Below are 16,296 nucleotides of genomic sequence, written 5' to 3'. Positions count from 1 at the left end.
CGTCGATAACACATAGCAAAAGTTTTTTCTCCAGTCCTGTCTCAGCCAGTCACAGACTAGTCATGCCCTAGAATGTAGAATGATAATTACGTAAAGAATTTCAAGTCTCAAGTGCACCTGTCGCTTTCTTTGATGACACAAAGAAAGTAGCGTGAACAATTGCTACATGGCTTGCTGCTAACTTCACGTGACTTGACGTAACTTCAGGTTGAATTAGTTCCACATTGGGATGCGTATTGGTATGTAAGGTACCGGAGAATTGCTCATTGCGTGTCCATTACGAATGTATAGATTGTGTGTAACTGCTTTCACGAAAATGTTTTCCCTTTTTCATGTTGTAATTTGTTTTGTTACAGAGTTTGCGTGAGCCCATAAGTGCTGTTGGTGTTGTGGCTGTTTTTTCATGTAAGTTATTTTAAAACTTGTGGAATTGATTCAAAAATAGGAACTAGTTGTATACCTACCTAAGACCCATTTGAGGTACAAAATAGTGCCAATATAGCAAATGATTTGACGTAGATTGTGCTTTGGAAGGGAGTGATTCACAATATTATTCCAAAAAAGAAACATAAGTAGGTAATCGGTAAGGTAGACAAGCTATAATGTCTTGATTATGTATGCTCTGACAATGTCCATAACAATGTTAACTCGCGAAGAATGAATGGCATCTAGATCTTATGCGAATAATCTGCGTAATGTCGTGGAAAACACTGTTGCAATAGGTATAACCTACAGACAGGTACTATTCTGTACTTAGGTATAAAGGTTTTAAAAGGGATTGTTTCTAAAAGAAGCATATGTGCGGCATATGTGAGCTTGATACAGGTGATCATATGCTGCTACAAGCACTTGAGTATGCGGAAATGCATCCACCCCGGATACCTACTTATGTATAAATATCCCCATGAATCACTCTTATGTAGGTGAAAACAAGATTGTTGACTTTATCTCGTACATACAAATGCGTTCCTGGTTAACAATATTAGTATTCGTGTCTAGGCTCTTAAATAAATTCTACCAACAAGATCGCACTGGTTCAGTGGGCTATCGATAAAGTAATCTTATAATCAACCTACTTTCTCACAGTAATTAGCCAATAACCATGCGTAATGTACCCTAGTATTGACTAGTGAGCTAAATCTCGAGAAGTGCGATGATTATATCGAATTATCGACTAATCGGTCGATCATTAGATGCGCCGGCGCGTGTAATGTTACGTTCTGTCGGAAGTGAGTGATCGCTTGTGATAGACACGTGTTTCAGGAAGGAAAATGGACTGAAGTAGTGTTATCTACTAATGTTACGAGATAATATTAATTTGTTTAGGGAAACGTTTAAAAGTAGGAACCTATGTAGGTACTTAAAGTAGGTATCTGAGGAGGGAAATCAAGCTTGAAGCAGTTGAGAAGTCTGACAGAAAGTCATTTGTTTTGGATTGGTCTTTTAGCTGTCATTCTCATACAATTAAGTGACGTTTGATTACTGGTGCAAATACGAGTATCTAACTAATGTGTAAAAATACTATGAAACACATTTGGAATGGTAATAAAATTAAACAATTATTAAATTGAATTTCTTGTGTAAAAAACATAAAGGATATTTCGATTCTTTTAAATATGATCGATCACCACTTTCTCGCGGCACTTGTTTTACTCCGTAACATTTACGAAGAAAGTTTCTTGTTTCAATAAAAGTGCAGTAACGTAAATAAACTTTTGTGTCGATAAAGCGAAAGTTTTTGTATTGAAATATAAATGTGGTTTGTATGCCAGCCATCTTTCTCGTGAAGAGGTCAGGGTGGTCCACCGACAGGTTTCCCCGGATCATTGCAATTTTATCAAGCAGTCCATCTAAAGAACTTGGTTTCATATGGTCAAGCTCTCACATTTTGTGACACTATACTGCCAAAATTATTACAAGAACAGTATTCCATATTCCATGTGCATCCGGATAAAAAGTAGCTTACTTATAGCTTTCCTCACTATAATTTGGTTACCAAATATGAAATGAATTTTCCAAATCTTTACAAAACTCAGGTATTTTGTTTCCGTAGTAGTTTCTCTGACCTAACTTCTGGCACCCGGCATTTCACTTTTGTCATGTCAGCCCATAACCTCCTTCACTATATCCTCAACTGATAACTACTCTCCAAAAACCGTTCTTTTATAACAAAATTCGTCATAACGTTCTCAAAGTTAAACATTGCTGTATCATATCAACTAACTTCATATCTACCCGTGGCATACTACATACACATAGTTAAATAAAAACTCGTTGACCCACTGCAGTCCAAGAATGGAAAATGAATTTTAAGCAAAAACCTTTATGAATGAACTCGATTGGGCAACATTCAATTTCGTTGCTTTTCGATTATAACTCGATGATCGAGCGTTTTAACTCGAATGAAAGCGAATCAGAATCATTACTGTTGCGACGTAACTATAATTCTTTGCGATCATTTTCCAATCACATTTACCGATCTGTGTCATCTCGGCGTAAATCATAAAAACTTAATAACTCATCTACTTTATTGCGATTTTACAATCGTTTGGCAACAAATGATATATATTTATAGTGACTAGACTGTTTTGTAGTGAATCACATACTTACTTATTCTTAAATGTTTTTGACTTCCGTTAATGTAAAACAGGCAGGTTTAGGTGAGCACGCTATGAATGTCAATTCTGGTTGTGGAAATTGATTTTTATTACCTTACTTGGGTGGTCTGAAAGCTAGGTGGTATGTGTACTCATCTAGAACATTAACACGAAACAAAATATGTAAATTCTTAAAACCTTTTAATTTTCCATAGTATATTTAATATTCCATATCCTTTTCTTATACTTGCTTGCTAAAGCTTTCCATGTCCTGGTTAAACTTAGGTATTCTTAATCACTGGATTTTGTTTTCGCATCAAAATAAAGTTAAACTAATAATGACCGACTTTAGCAACGATGACTGTTTTCCGCATAATCTTCAATTAACTTTGTCTAACCGATTTCCTCCGTCTATGAGAAGCCACATTGTGTCGATAATGGTCGGGTAGAAAGCCCGCGAACCGACCTACTTGGGTAAATACATTCCTTAGGCATACGCTGGAACATTATGAAGTAAGTATTCACTTTAATTTGGTAATTAAAACATGTGGTTATTGCGTCTTGTTGTTCACAAAAATACGTAAATCTGTAGTTGGTTATCTAACCGTTGGTTAAGCCGTTAGAAGATCGCGTGACTTAATTTTTTTTGATGTAGTACCTATTTGAGTTGTTTGGGGTCAATGGTACTATAACAACTTAAAAATACATACACAGTTATAAATAGGAATTACATATTCCTAATAAAACGACGATGAAATGGTCATTTTATGACAGTTTATAAATATTCAATTCCATGTAGAATATTCTATTCATCTCTATTTTATAGATGTGCCAAACTTTTTCTTGACTTAGCTTTAACCATATTTTTTAGAACTTTTCCCAAAACTGTTCAGCCAGCCCTAACTTAGTATAGCCTAAACTTATCATCGCTTACCTACTTCGATAAACATCGGCGATCGTGTCGTGACTAATTCTCGCGGGCCACTAACTGGACCAGGCAATAAAATAGATTGCTGCTCTAGTCCACTTTGGCTATACGCTGTACTTAAGTTTTCAAGGAAAACTGAAAGGAAAAATAATTTAGATGAAAATGGAACCCTGGAAACCTGTTCATTTGAAGTTAAGATGTGTATCTAAAGTAAAGACTGTAATCACCTACTATTTAGTTGAAATATGAAGGAAGTAACAAATTAAGTACTGTATAAAATTGAGTTTCCTTTCATTGATAGGGTCCCGCGTCCGGTGGCGGCGACATTCCTTCAATCTGAATAATATTTGAGCTTGCGCAATACCCCTGAGTAATAGATTTCAATTCATAAGCGGAAGCGATTGGTAATGAGCCTCTTTATTTTCTTTGAATTGCAGACCGCTGTTAGAATAATAAATGAACTCGCTATTTTGTAAATGTTGAGGTTTCTTGTTTTTTCTGAAGGCAATTCCTGGTTGTTCCACGAGTTTGCTCAGTTCATTTAACAGTGTACTAAATTGGTAATTTAACTTTGGTAGATAATTAAACTTTAAATGCATAATCATAGCAAAGTTACATATTTGAAAATACCTGTACATGATCTACTTACATACATATGTATTTACATAATGAATGTATTTTGATACCTCCCGCTATTCGCTTATCACTTGGTCTACACAAAACAAATGAATGCTAGCTAGAGATGGCCAGGCGCTCCTTTGCATATGTAAATACTCATATGCTTCGTGCATAAGAAAGCGAAATCGTATGCTAATCACCCACTTAGCTATCTAGAGAAATCAATAAAAACAAATTGACTATTAACAGCATTGAAAAACATTGAGAGAATTGTTAATTACATTACAGATGTTATCAGACCAAAACTGAAACGAATTCGTTTATATTCAATTATTTGAAAGGAGGAAATGCATTGATACGTAAAGAAGAATTTATACTAACTGTAATAATCTAGAATTTTAGATAATGTTGATCTAGTTTACATATGTTTCTTCCGCTATATATTAATTAAAATGTGATATGCTAAATAATTATGACTGTTGGAAAAAGGCATTACTAAGAATAGATAAAAATAAAAGACAGTCAATTTGAACCCCGACTTGGTCGGACCTGATTTCGAATCTAGGACAATGATCAGTAGTTACATTACAATCGGAGACCAAAGAGTCAATCTTAAATTGCTTATGATATGTCATTGAGACATACATATAATATACTAGGTAAATAATCAGCATTTCCTTAAGTATTAACTGCTAAGGTCCAAATTATAAACGATAGGTCTCAATGATGACCGGTTACAAGCATATGATTTGCTTAGATATCTCCGTATAATTTAGAGGTTCCTATAATGTTATTTTAATTTAGTATTTCCTATCGTGTGAATTGTTGACAATGGTAGTAATACCATGGATTCGTAACGGGACGCGTTTGTAAGTAATTTTATATTGCAGTCTGTAGTACCGTCATCTTTTTCGCATTTGTTGTTTATTATGTCGTTATGGCAACCTGTGTTTTGTTTTAGTATCTCCTCAAGGCGTTGTCTGATACACCGTATATGTAAGTGCATATAGATTCTTGAGTGGCTAAATTCTTACAGCTTTGCAGACCGTTTAGCTGTTATCCATTTATAATAAGACCTGGTCTACCTTATTAAGCAGTACATATTTTAAATTTGAATTTGAGCCACTTGTAGAATTTAACAACGTTTGTGAAAGTACTTTCAAAGTTTTCTCAGTTTTCCGTTGTAACTAGAAACTACTGATAACTCACTGTTGTCATTGTTATCCAGACGTAGAAGATCAACATAGATCACAAAATCTCTAAAATGAACAAGTAAAACATTTAACACAAAAAAGAAAGTAAAATCGTTCATAAATATTGCTTGCTTCTATTGGTCGGTAATATTCATGCATTATGGCGCGGGCGCATACATTAAGAGCTATTTGAATGATGTGACTACAAAATAAGGTGCGGTTACTCATGCTCATACATTTCTATAGAATAGATTATTGCGTTTTCAACATAATATGAAACAATAAGTGTTAGAAAACTCAATCTAGATGAAATCTCTCAAGCAACAATCAATCTCGGTTCGTTCCACTTATCAGCAATCGTTTCTTTTCAATACAGACGTAGCGACGTACTGCCAACGTTGCGTTTACTAATATGTACTTAGAAACAGGTTCAATTTAAACACTATACTTTAAAATGTAACGTTGAATGTGGCTAGGGACTTGATTTAAGATGCTCAAAATTGATCCCAATAACCCACCTGCATGAACAGTCTTAACTAAAAAACAGGTACAAGAATTACTTTTAATAAATAAGTTGAACAATCGCAGTTAAGGAACCCCCTAGCTAAATGTGTGTGTGTAAGTGGTTCTTAGAACAGTCTCCCATTAGCCATTATCTACTACAATAGCTGATCTTAGCATCTGGTTAAAAAAAGAAGACGACGATGCCTCACTTTGGGAACCCAAAACTTTGGGAACCCAATATTCACCATACACAAACCAACAGCACATACTTTCATCAATTCGCTGGAACCGTAACGGTACAGTGATACCCGGTATGACACGTTACGTGAGTCAGTCTGCATACACGTTGAAATATCTCTGCTTTTATGACACAGAGGTCGAATGAGCCACTTTGAGGTGACTGCTTGAACCCCAATGTGAGTGAGAATTTTAATCAGGTATGGAGACATACACAACTTGTTACAGATGATTCTGAGATTCTTCATAAAGATCGAAGCTGAAAATCATGGAAAAGTGATGGAAATTCTTAGATTTTTTACCCGAAAGTTTGACTGAATGCTCCATGTAGATTGTAAAGTAATAGTACCTAGTAATGACCACACCCTGAAAGACGATTCCAAAATGGTTGGGAAAAGGCTAGGCAGATGATAACTTAAAGAAATCTTCATATCAGAAAAACAATTTCCATGTCTCGAGATCGAATATCGGAAAACAAATGTTTTTGTATTGTAATGCAACCCACAAAATTCTCCGTAATCATCACAAGAAACAATCTTACGATTGATGTTAAAAAACCGGAACAGTTACGAATTGTATCGGATGTTATGTTCTAATGTATTCAATAGTTGCGCTCGCGCAGGCAACGTGTAACGTAACGCGGTTTAAAATCACTAATTGTAGTGAATAATTATTGCAATATAATAGTAATTTGCTTGTATTCGTTATGATTTGTTGAGGTTTTTTTCAGTTATTTGTAGGTTAGCTGCGTCTATGAAAATGGTTTGAAAATTAGCTACCTCAACTAAGTATGCTTATGCATTTTTTTGCTAAACGTAACAATTCTCTTATTGTCAGCTTAACTAATTACCCACGTATATTTCCTAATGGACTGTTTAGGGAGCATAACCAATCCAAAATGGGTTCATCGCTCAGGTCCACCTCCCAGGAGCGAATTGTTGCAATGGCAAATAAGGCGACTTTTCTTTGACATTAACATTTAATTCATAGATGTAGGTATCTTACTTATAACGCATTTTCTCTCAATATTCTCATAAAACTACAGCTAAGTATATTCTATATATTCTCATAACTGTACCATAAATGCAGTTCCCATGTTAAGTTCAAGTTTATTCACGACATGCGTTCTCGCAACAACTGTTACGTTAATGTAAATCAATTTATTGACACTAAATATCTCGTGACTACGATCCCTGCTATGTCATGACAATGTAGGCGTTTGAAGTGATATATGAACTTATTATATTGTAAATTAGTTGCTTTATGACGGAATGCGGATCTTAAATTATGTTCCGCAAATAAAATATGAATGAAAAGTCATATTTCTTTGTTTGTCAGGTCCTAGTTTCCTACCAGTTTGTGTAGGAAATCGTTGATCCAGACCACATTTTAAACAAATTGATGCATTAATTTACAGTTAAATTGTGGGACGCCAGATTTTATTAAAATATATTGAAGAGGACCTATGCAATCGAATAAATAATTTAGAGACCACTAATTTAATATTTTGTCTCACAATGAAGTGCAGTAATGGCTTAATGTCCGTTAATCCCTAGACAAAAACGAGGTGTGAACGAAGCTTTACCCTGACTCAAATATAGTTTCATGTGATAAACTAGGCACTCACGTGTTTGGAAAAATAAATCCTGAAAATACTTCTGTAAACGATGAAGTCACTTGGCCATAATTTCTTAACATTTGCATGCTTGTTCGTGGTTTATCTCTGTGAAAAAGTGCACGTATAAATCTGTCTTGCAAACACTTTGGACAAACATTGTATCATCACTGTGTAAGTTTACTTAAGATGCTTAGGTTTCAGGAAGTAGGTAGCTGTACGTACTTAATCCCAAAAAAATAATCGAGACAGCAAAATTCCTTTGAGAACATTTTGTGGTCGTACGGGATGACTAAGTTTACTGTCGAACAAAATTACAGCAGCACTAACGTAATTTAACTACTTAAATCAACCATAAAAGTACCTAACAAATAACAACAATCAAATAGCCCACGAAATCAATTTGTCTCAATACCTTTGTTCTAACAATTTCAACTGCAAGAGCCTACGTGCGATTGAATATGGCTGCCGAGGTCACCGACCCTAAAGCGCCAGAGCTCGCATGGCATCCCGGGTAAAAATAGCCCCTTTTCCAAGCCTCTATAGCCTTCGTACACGCATTGGCTATTTACTGGAGAACAGAGAAATTTGCGTACAACATTGAAGGCGTAATAGACTATGCGTGCGCAAGAGTCACGCTCTGACGTTTTGTGTTCACTGGATTTTGCCTGACAATGTATTGTATGTCAGATGTAGATTATGATGGCGCCACGAGCTGTTTCTCAATTATGATTAAGGTAAACAATTTTTAACCTACATAAAACAAGAGCAATTTGTATTATTCTGTGTTGATTAATTGATAAGCTCACAGAGTGGCCACATGACAATTGCGCTATCTACAAAATTGTGTGTACAAAGGGTACATAAGTATAAGAACTAATAAAAACAAATGCATGACATTGCAAAGGATATCACCACCACAATAACATCTTGTGTTTTGTACGTTTATGCAAAGTAAGAAAAACACTGATTTGTATCTTGTCAATCTCATTATGCAAAACATTATCTTATAATGCGAATGGAATGCGCTTTTTGCTGCTTACGAAGGATGATTTGTTTCAGAATTCAAACAGGTATTCGCGAGGCGCCTACGCATCAAATCCCAGGCGATATATCACTAGAGCCAGACGGTTCTCTTTATGCAATCAAGTCACTAACAATGCAGGTCTTTGCCTATCAGGATTTATTGCTTTACCCTCACAATACGACTCAGGAATCCTTTTATACAGCCAATAGCTTTTTTAGATTTAAATCTATAGAATTGTAGTATTTTTGTTACATTACGACAAAGTAAGAACAAGGCACTAATTGGTCACGCAAATGTTGTAAGTGTTAACTAAACTCTGTAGGTATTTGGAGGACGAGAGTTATGTAACGTGGGTCGCCCGCGCATATTGAGTGTTCAGTAACAGTTAACGACTTACACACGTAAAACGTATTTATAGAATTTTAATTTCAACCTTGACTGATAGGTATTATTTAAACAAAGCGCTTATTTGATAGATATCGAGTTATGCCTTCTTGATCCAGATATTACCAACTATGGTCCGACTTTTCATAAGAGCCTCCAAATTATTTGATATCCAAACTATTAATTTTGTCTGTAATTTCGTGCACCTTGACACATTTTTTACAAAAACAGCCTACTGATTAAAAACGTCATTAAAGAAGGCATGAATCAACTATAAAGCCCACGGTAAATAAATTACATGATGAGTAGTTACGTGACATTTCAAAGCTTCCTCATCGGTACGAACAGAGGAGGGAAGGTCGTGTCGGTAATACCAAATTACTAGCAATTAACATACAAAGAGATATCTTGATGACCGCCCACTGCACAAACCTGCGGGCTTAATCATGCGTTGACTGAGGCTTAAAATACGTACCTACAACATTCTAGGTAGTCGTTGAAAGAATAGGCGTATCTACATTCTTGAGCTAACCACTCATAAGTCAGTAGGCTTAATATAAAAGTTAAGGGCTTAAAACACAAAGTAATTCTTGTATCTAGACATGAACGAATATAAAAAGTGCTAAATATGGACATAATAAAATTGTATGAAGTAGGCTTACAGCTGCTTAACATTTTACTTGAGCAAGATCATCTTGTGAGTCAGATGCAAACACGGTAGATAAGATCGTACTTGTAGGTACAGTGGAACATAATAGAGGAAACATAAATGTTGCATAAGATATGAATGTAAAACATAAACGTTCCAATTTAAGAGATAATAATCAAATATAGGATGAATTTAATAGCAGACATTATCTGGTAATAGTCCTAATAGGACCGCTATGCATAAAAGTTCATAACAAAGGAAAGTAAATGAATTAACGACAAGCTTTATTGCTTAGATTATGTACTAAAGTTTTGATTTATGAAAATAAAACGTATCTCAACTAGCTGTACAATAAAAAGTTATATAAATTACACGTGATTTAACAAATTCTTATGAAGACTTTAGTCTTAATCGCAGTATATTAAAGCGTTATTAAAATTTTCTTGTTCTGAGCATCCAGAGCAACATGAAGAATATGTTCCGGATCTCCACTAAACAAATGAAGACGGATAGCTTGACTGATGTGAAACAATCCATCCAGCCATAAATAACATAAGTGGCAATTGTTCCTCTTCGTTATCTTCGTAATTAATTATTTATCCCATACATTGTGCGCCACAGTACATTACTCAATGCCTGCGTGCAAGACTACCTCGATTACCATAATGACACGCGAATCTTAGAACCAGTACTGCAGCATCACGTTCGCGAAGTGGGTGAGGGTCCCCAACTGCTTCCGAATGGCACATAAACACAGTAATTGGATATTAACTAGTAATTGCTTTACCGGTTGGGTTGGTGGACATAAAGCTGATGCCTCATTATTGTTTAGTACTGGTTGTACGAATGATAAAGTAAATAAGCATACTTATCAGGAAGGCGAAAGGTCAGGTCTATGAATTTACTTTACTAGTGTTATTAGTTGAGATAGGGCTGTCTTATAAGATTCTCTTGACATCTTGAGGTCGTGCATCTGGTCCTAATGCACTGTAGGGCAGGACTAATGAACACTTGATTTCAAGCCTATTTAAGTAAGTTTTAATTGCCTCTCTTGAGTGATAGCGTAACTAACTATGAGAAAGTCTCAAATTAAACTTAAGGATACAAGCGACCGTCATCATTAATTCCTAAGTTTGAAATACTGCAACCACGACAGCATGTTTCCTGACTAGCTTAACTTTTTGCCAGTCTATGAAGTTGTCGTTTATCCAATTAAAGCCAGACGAGAATAATAAATCATGTAAGTCTGTTCAATTATCAGAATCTTCGTAATTGTAGAACAATACGTTCTGTTGTCCCACGGTTGGTTAATGGTTCTATTTACCGCCACATAATCGATGTCTAGTTCAAGGCATGGTGTTGGAAGTGATGTATGCGAAGTCTATAACTCCCGTACAGCCGCAGTGATAGCTTCCGCGTTTGTCGTGGTTTTGAAACTCCATTTACATGATTCGTTCGAGATATTTTGTGTGAACGTTGTATCATCGATGGTTATGGATACTGATACAGGAAATTCTACAGATATCGAATCCGTTTTTTTCGCATCATTCGTGCATCAAGACACCTTAGAATTTGAACTAATGAAGCCTCTAACGTAACGCGGAAGTGCAAAAACCTTGCAAATTAGTATAGATATCAACGACCTTCGTATCCAAACGTGACGGGTCATAATCCAAATTACGCATTATATCAAAAACAAACGCTTGTCGACATGTGCGCTCATTTGTTTCGCAAGTTCGACAATGAGATGGTGAGATTGGTGGTCGGGTGCGCGTCCGGTGTGCTAGTCAACTGTTGACGCAACGGCCTTTGATTCGGCATGGAGCCAGACGAGTTTTGAACGGGATATGGCCAATGTCGATCGATGTTGGGAAATTGCATGAGAACTTGTCGATAGTGTACAACAGCACACAGCATAGCTGTACTTGAAACATTGAGCACAAACAAGGTAAAATAGGACAAGAGAAAATTTAATGTTTTGAATGGTCCTGTACAAAGAACATTGAACTGCAACGAGTGTCATATCGGGTCATTTAGTTAGATGATATCTTATAGATTTTTTCATTGTTTCAGATCAACATGAAGCAAGAAAAATGATCATGTGTAAGCTCAAGAAATCAGCTCACGACGACATAACATTGGAATGACAGAAGTAAGCATCATATTACTAGAGTTATTTATCGGATATTTAAAATAACAATAGCATTTTTCCTGATGTTTATCATGTTGTGAGAGATAAGTCCCATAGCTCTGTCCTGTAACCTTACCCGAGTCAGTTGCCTACTTACGCTTTAGCGGGAAATTTCCTGATCGATTTAAGGAAATAGGGGAAAACGCGAGCAAGTGAAGTACACGCTAACATTAATGTCGCGTTTCATTTATATAGCTCAAACTTTCTCATTTATTTAATTAGCAGGATATAATTAATTAGTCATAAAACAGGTGAACATGTTAATTTTGCGTGCACAGATACAATAGAGGCGCAAAATGTCGCAGTCAGCGCTGGGCCTCGGCGGGGAGCGGAGGTACTCGGTGCCGTCCAACCCGCTGATGCACGACCATCGGGGCATGCACTCTGAGGACCTGCATGCCTGGTCTATTTACAGGTAAACATCATAAAGTACTAGCTTAACAATTATGTTTGTGGGGGTGGTGATAGCAGTGAACTTCGGCCTTCCTAACAAACCTTCTGGTCTGGTCTAAAAGCAGGGCATAGTATTCATTGTTTATGTGACAAGGCCACTACTTCCATACTTTAGGTAGTATACCAAGTTACCTACGTACCTATGCCTTACAAAAGTAAAGCAGCTTATAGGACGATTGGACTACAAAAGCTTAGGCTTTATTCTGAATATTACCTACTAAGATATTTTTAGCACTCCACAGGAATTTAACCCAAATAAAGACACACACCACAAATTACCTACTAACAAAAAACAGTATTGTCATACGCCGTGAGAACCGTGGCAGTAACACAGATCTTGTGTACGATAAGCCTTTGTTAATGAATGTGCGTCAAATAAACATAATTGTGTCATGTTTTAGGCAAAACCTGAATTCGGACTTCACTGACAGTGCATTGGGGAGCACGGACAAGAGCCCACTGCCTTATGGGAACTTCCAACTTAGGGATACTACCGTGCAGTCCATATTATCGCATCCTCGATATGGACCCAAGTGAGTACAACTTCTACTTATTAGTTTTAAATTCCTGTTAGCCTAGCACGATCTCGTTGGTTACCGGTAACACAATGTTCGTGCTAGACCCTCGGTATGTTAATTAGCACCTATCTATTTCGGAAGGCGGTAGCAACATAATATTCGCATGATAAATTATAAAACATGCAAGAATAACACTGCGTGAATCTAGTACCGTAAACTCCATAAATTCTAGTACATACCTTCACGAACCACCATTGTTTAACTATTAAAATTGGCAATAACTCATAAAAACCGATTGTAGCATACGTACAGTTTATTACTTATTACGGAATCGGCCTCGTAGGTAATGAAATTTATGTCACGGTTTACCTTACCTTGCCCTACAGCAGTTTAACACTTTGTCACCAGATCGGCGCTCGGCTCCAATATGTATACGTACCTGAAGTTCGGGCTACCTCGGGTGTTTCCGCCGAACCACAACGGATCCCAGAGGTCTGGTACTCCTAAACCCAAGACTTCTATTGGAAGTGGCATGAAACCTGTGCCCAGGTAATTTTATGAAAGTTTTCCACTGTCCTTTTGAATACAGAATAATTCGCAAAGCAGTGTATGTACTTTTCGGATCTGTCGATATAAAAGGTAGCATGGCACGATAAAACCTAATACCTATCAGCTTTTGGACCACCTATAATAGCCAAAGAAATGCAATGGCTAAGAGATATAGCCTCAATCAAACACTTACTAATCACAATAAGAGACATCCTATTATCTTGTAATCAAACTAAACTACTCACTTGCATTTTCTAACAGGATCCAAAGGCAAAGTCGAGGTATGCGAGAAACTTCATCAGGATACGACAGTTCGGACAACGAGACCACCACAAACTACAAGTACAGTAGAAAGTATCGCTCTGACCCGGATTTTAGGATGCAAAACGTACATCCTTCTCTACAGGTAAATACTTTCTACTAAAACGTGTCTCGATAAAACCAAAACAAGTATTCGTGAAAATCTGAATTTGTGAAACTTGTTTTACTTCATAAAAGTAAATTCTCGTTATACGTATAGTAGTTTTTCTGAATTTACTTGTTAAATTACCTACCTATTAACCTGTAGGATGGGACTATTCTCTTCTCCAAAGCTACAATTTTGAAGATTAGGTAGTATCAGCTCCTCGTCCTCATTAACGGCCCTAGTGCCGGAGTTTTAGTAGTCTTGAAGCTTCTAGCTAAGAATATATGGAACTTTTTCAATGTTTTTCTATTTCCGCAGCCGAATACCGGTGTCCCAGTAGTAGCGATGCAGCAAGCAGGAATCCGCGGCGACGGCCAGTGGACGAACTCCCGCCACAAGTCCGTCAGTGAAGCGAACCTGCTCGGTATAGACGCGCGACCACAACGCACGCACTACAGCAATAGGAGAAACAGTGTCGCAGATTATGTGCCCGATGGAGATCACCAAAGGTATGATGCACTCTTACTAAATGTGTGTAATATTTCAGAGTCAAAAGTGGTTAAAAAAGAAAGATATACATATTATAACCATTTGTAATCAGACCCCTCGTATCTACAGGGACCGTATCAAGGACCATAATTATAAGTATGCCTACCTATGCTATTTTAAGGTCTCGCTGAATTCCAGAGTCAATTATATTCTCCATATACAAGGTTCAGCAATCCCGCTTGAAAAATAAATAAAGATTTAAATTCCCTCTAAGTATGCTTTAAATGTTGCTCTTACCTTGCATTGGGGATTTTAATAGAGTCCCAAATGCTGCTGACATGCTTATGTACAAATAATTGTTATCTTTCAGCTACTTAATGTCACCTTCACACCTGGGCGGTCGCATGTCTAAGGCCGGCAGTCACATGTCTATCGCGCAGTCTAGGAAACACTCCACGCTGAGACCGGGAGACCACCTAGACGGATACACGCATTCCGCTTATATTTACCCTAATTATTATGTGAGTACTTTTTTCATCAAAGCACGTTACCAAATGTTAATGAATGATCCTTCTGAATCTCCTTTATGAAAATAAAGAAAGATATTAATTTAAGGATTGTTTTTTGGGTTTGCAGGTAAACAGTTTAGAAATAACGGCACCAGAAAACAAGTCAACTCTTTTAGTATCTGGGCTAAGCTTCGAGGTGAAGTCGGGAGAAATTCTGGCTGTATTAGCAACATCTCATCACGAAGCCACCGGACTATTAGATGTTCTAGCTGGTGTACGAAAGGTAATATATTTAATTGAAATATCTTTACAATACTAGGGATAATTTACTTCAACGTTTTTCTAAAATTGTATATTTATTTCGAATAAAAAAATGTATGATTACATACTCCGTTTGTCTTAGAAATTGACGGGAGACATAGTCATCAACGGCCAGCCAGTTGCGTCCTCAACTCTTCGGAAGGTAGCCGCATACGTACGCAAAGATACGTCTTTATGTGCCGCCATGACAGTAGAACATACCTTGAGGTTCCACGCCGCCTTGAGAAGACCACGGAACAACGGACAAGTGAAGATGGATGACAGAGACCGGGTACGTTATCATAAGAACTTTGAAAATCTTAGAACGTCATTGCTTGCCTCTCCTGTTTTAAAGTTTTCCTATAGATCTTCAATTATTGCATCTTTAGAATTCAAAAAACATAAATCCTATCTGATATACACCTTAACGTATGATAACTCTAACCAGAACTAACATGCTTTTCCAGATAAACCTCCTAATAGAAGAACTAGGACTTGAACAAGTCCGGGACACGAACGTGGGTCGTTTAACTCGTTCCGAAATCCGGCGGCTGAACGTAGCATGTCAACTTCTCTTAGACATGGCCATATTAATTCTTGACCAGCCCACCAAGGAGATGGATATATTTGATACCTTCTTCCTGGTGGAATATTTGAGGAATTGGGCCAGTACTGGAAGAGTGGTTATCATGTCGCTCCATCCACCAACTTATGAGATTTTTGCGATGCTCACAAAGGTGTGTATGACTGTTAACAAGTTTTTATTTAACTTTTCTAAGATTTTTTTAGATGCCGTGTAGCGACGGCTTAAGAATACATATGTCGCTACCCCTTCTTCCAGTGGGTGTCGTAGAAGTCGACTAATGGAGACAATTGCACCGAACACCAGTGCGAGAGAAGGAAAACTCGAAAAAAACCCTCTATCAACCCGTCTGGCCAGCGTGATAGCAGTAGGCTAAATACCTCCATGAGCAGCACAAAAAAGCCACGGCCCCTAGTTCCCGGCAGTCCCGCTATTCCCGGTCACGGTGGCGACCGTGGTTACGGCGGGGCAGGGGGTGCGAAGAATCTCCGGGTTACGGGAGGCCACCAAACAAAACTGACTCTGGCGACGTACAACGGCCGCACG

General features: G+C 37.2%; 1 protein-coding gene across 1 annotated transcript in view; it reads left to right on the top strand.

Annotated features, from left to right (window-relative positions):
* LOC110375017 (ATP-binding cassette sub-family G member 8) overlaps nucleotides 1–16,296 on the top strand; it is a 48,147-nt gene that overhangs the window by 24,845 nt on the left and 7,006 nt on the right. Inside the window, exons 2-12 of the mRNA XM_021332976.3 lie at nucleotides 357–405; nucleotides 11,826–11,904; nucleotides 12,222–12,358; nucleotides 12,798–12,929; nucleotides 13,323–13,463; nucleotides 13,725–13,869; nucleotides 14,188–14,378; nucleotides 14,729–14,879; nucleotides 14,995–15,150; nucleotides 15,271–15,459; nucleotides 15,635–15,904. Coding sequence (XP_021188651.3) covers nucleotides 12,240–12,358; nucleotides 12,798–12,929; nucleotides 13,323–13,463; nucleotides 13,725–13,869; nucleotides 14,188–14,378; nucleotides 14,729–14,879; nucleotides 14,995–15,150; nucleotides 15,271–15,459; nucleotides 15,635–15,904 — 1,494 coding nt within the window. The 5' untranslated portion in view covers nucleotides 357–405; nucleotides 11,826–11,904; nucleotides 12,222–12,239. The remainder of the gene's footprint in view (nucleotides 1–356; nucleotides 406–11,825; nucleotides 11,905–12,221; nucleotides 12,359–12,797; nucleotides 12,930–13,322; nucleotides 13,464–13,724; nucleotides 13,870–14,187; nucleotides 14,379–14,728; nucleotides 14,880–14,994; nucleotides 15,151–15,270; nucleotides 15,460–15,634; nucleotides 15,905–16,296) is intronic.

The sequence above is a fragment of the Helicoverpa armigera genome, chromosome 4 (genome assembly GCF_030705265.1).
Source record: "Helicoverpa armigera isolate CAAS_96S chromosome 4, ASM3070526v1, whole genome shotgun sequence".
Taxonomy (NCBI): domain Eukaryota; kingdom Metazoa; phylum Arthropoda; class Insecta; order Lepidoptera; family Noctuidae; genus Helicoverpa; species Helicoverpa armigera.
This window is presented reverse-complemented; position numbering and strand designations above follow the sequence as displayed.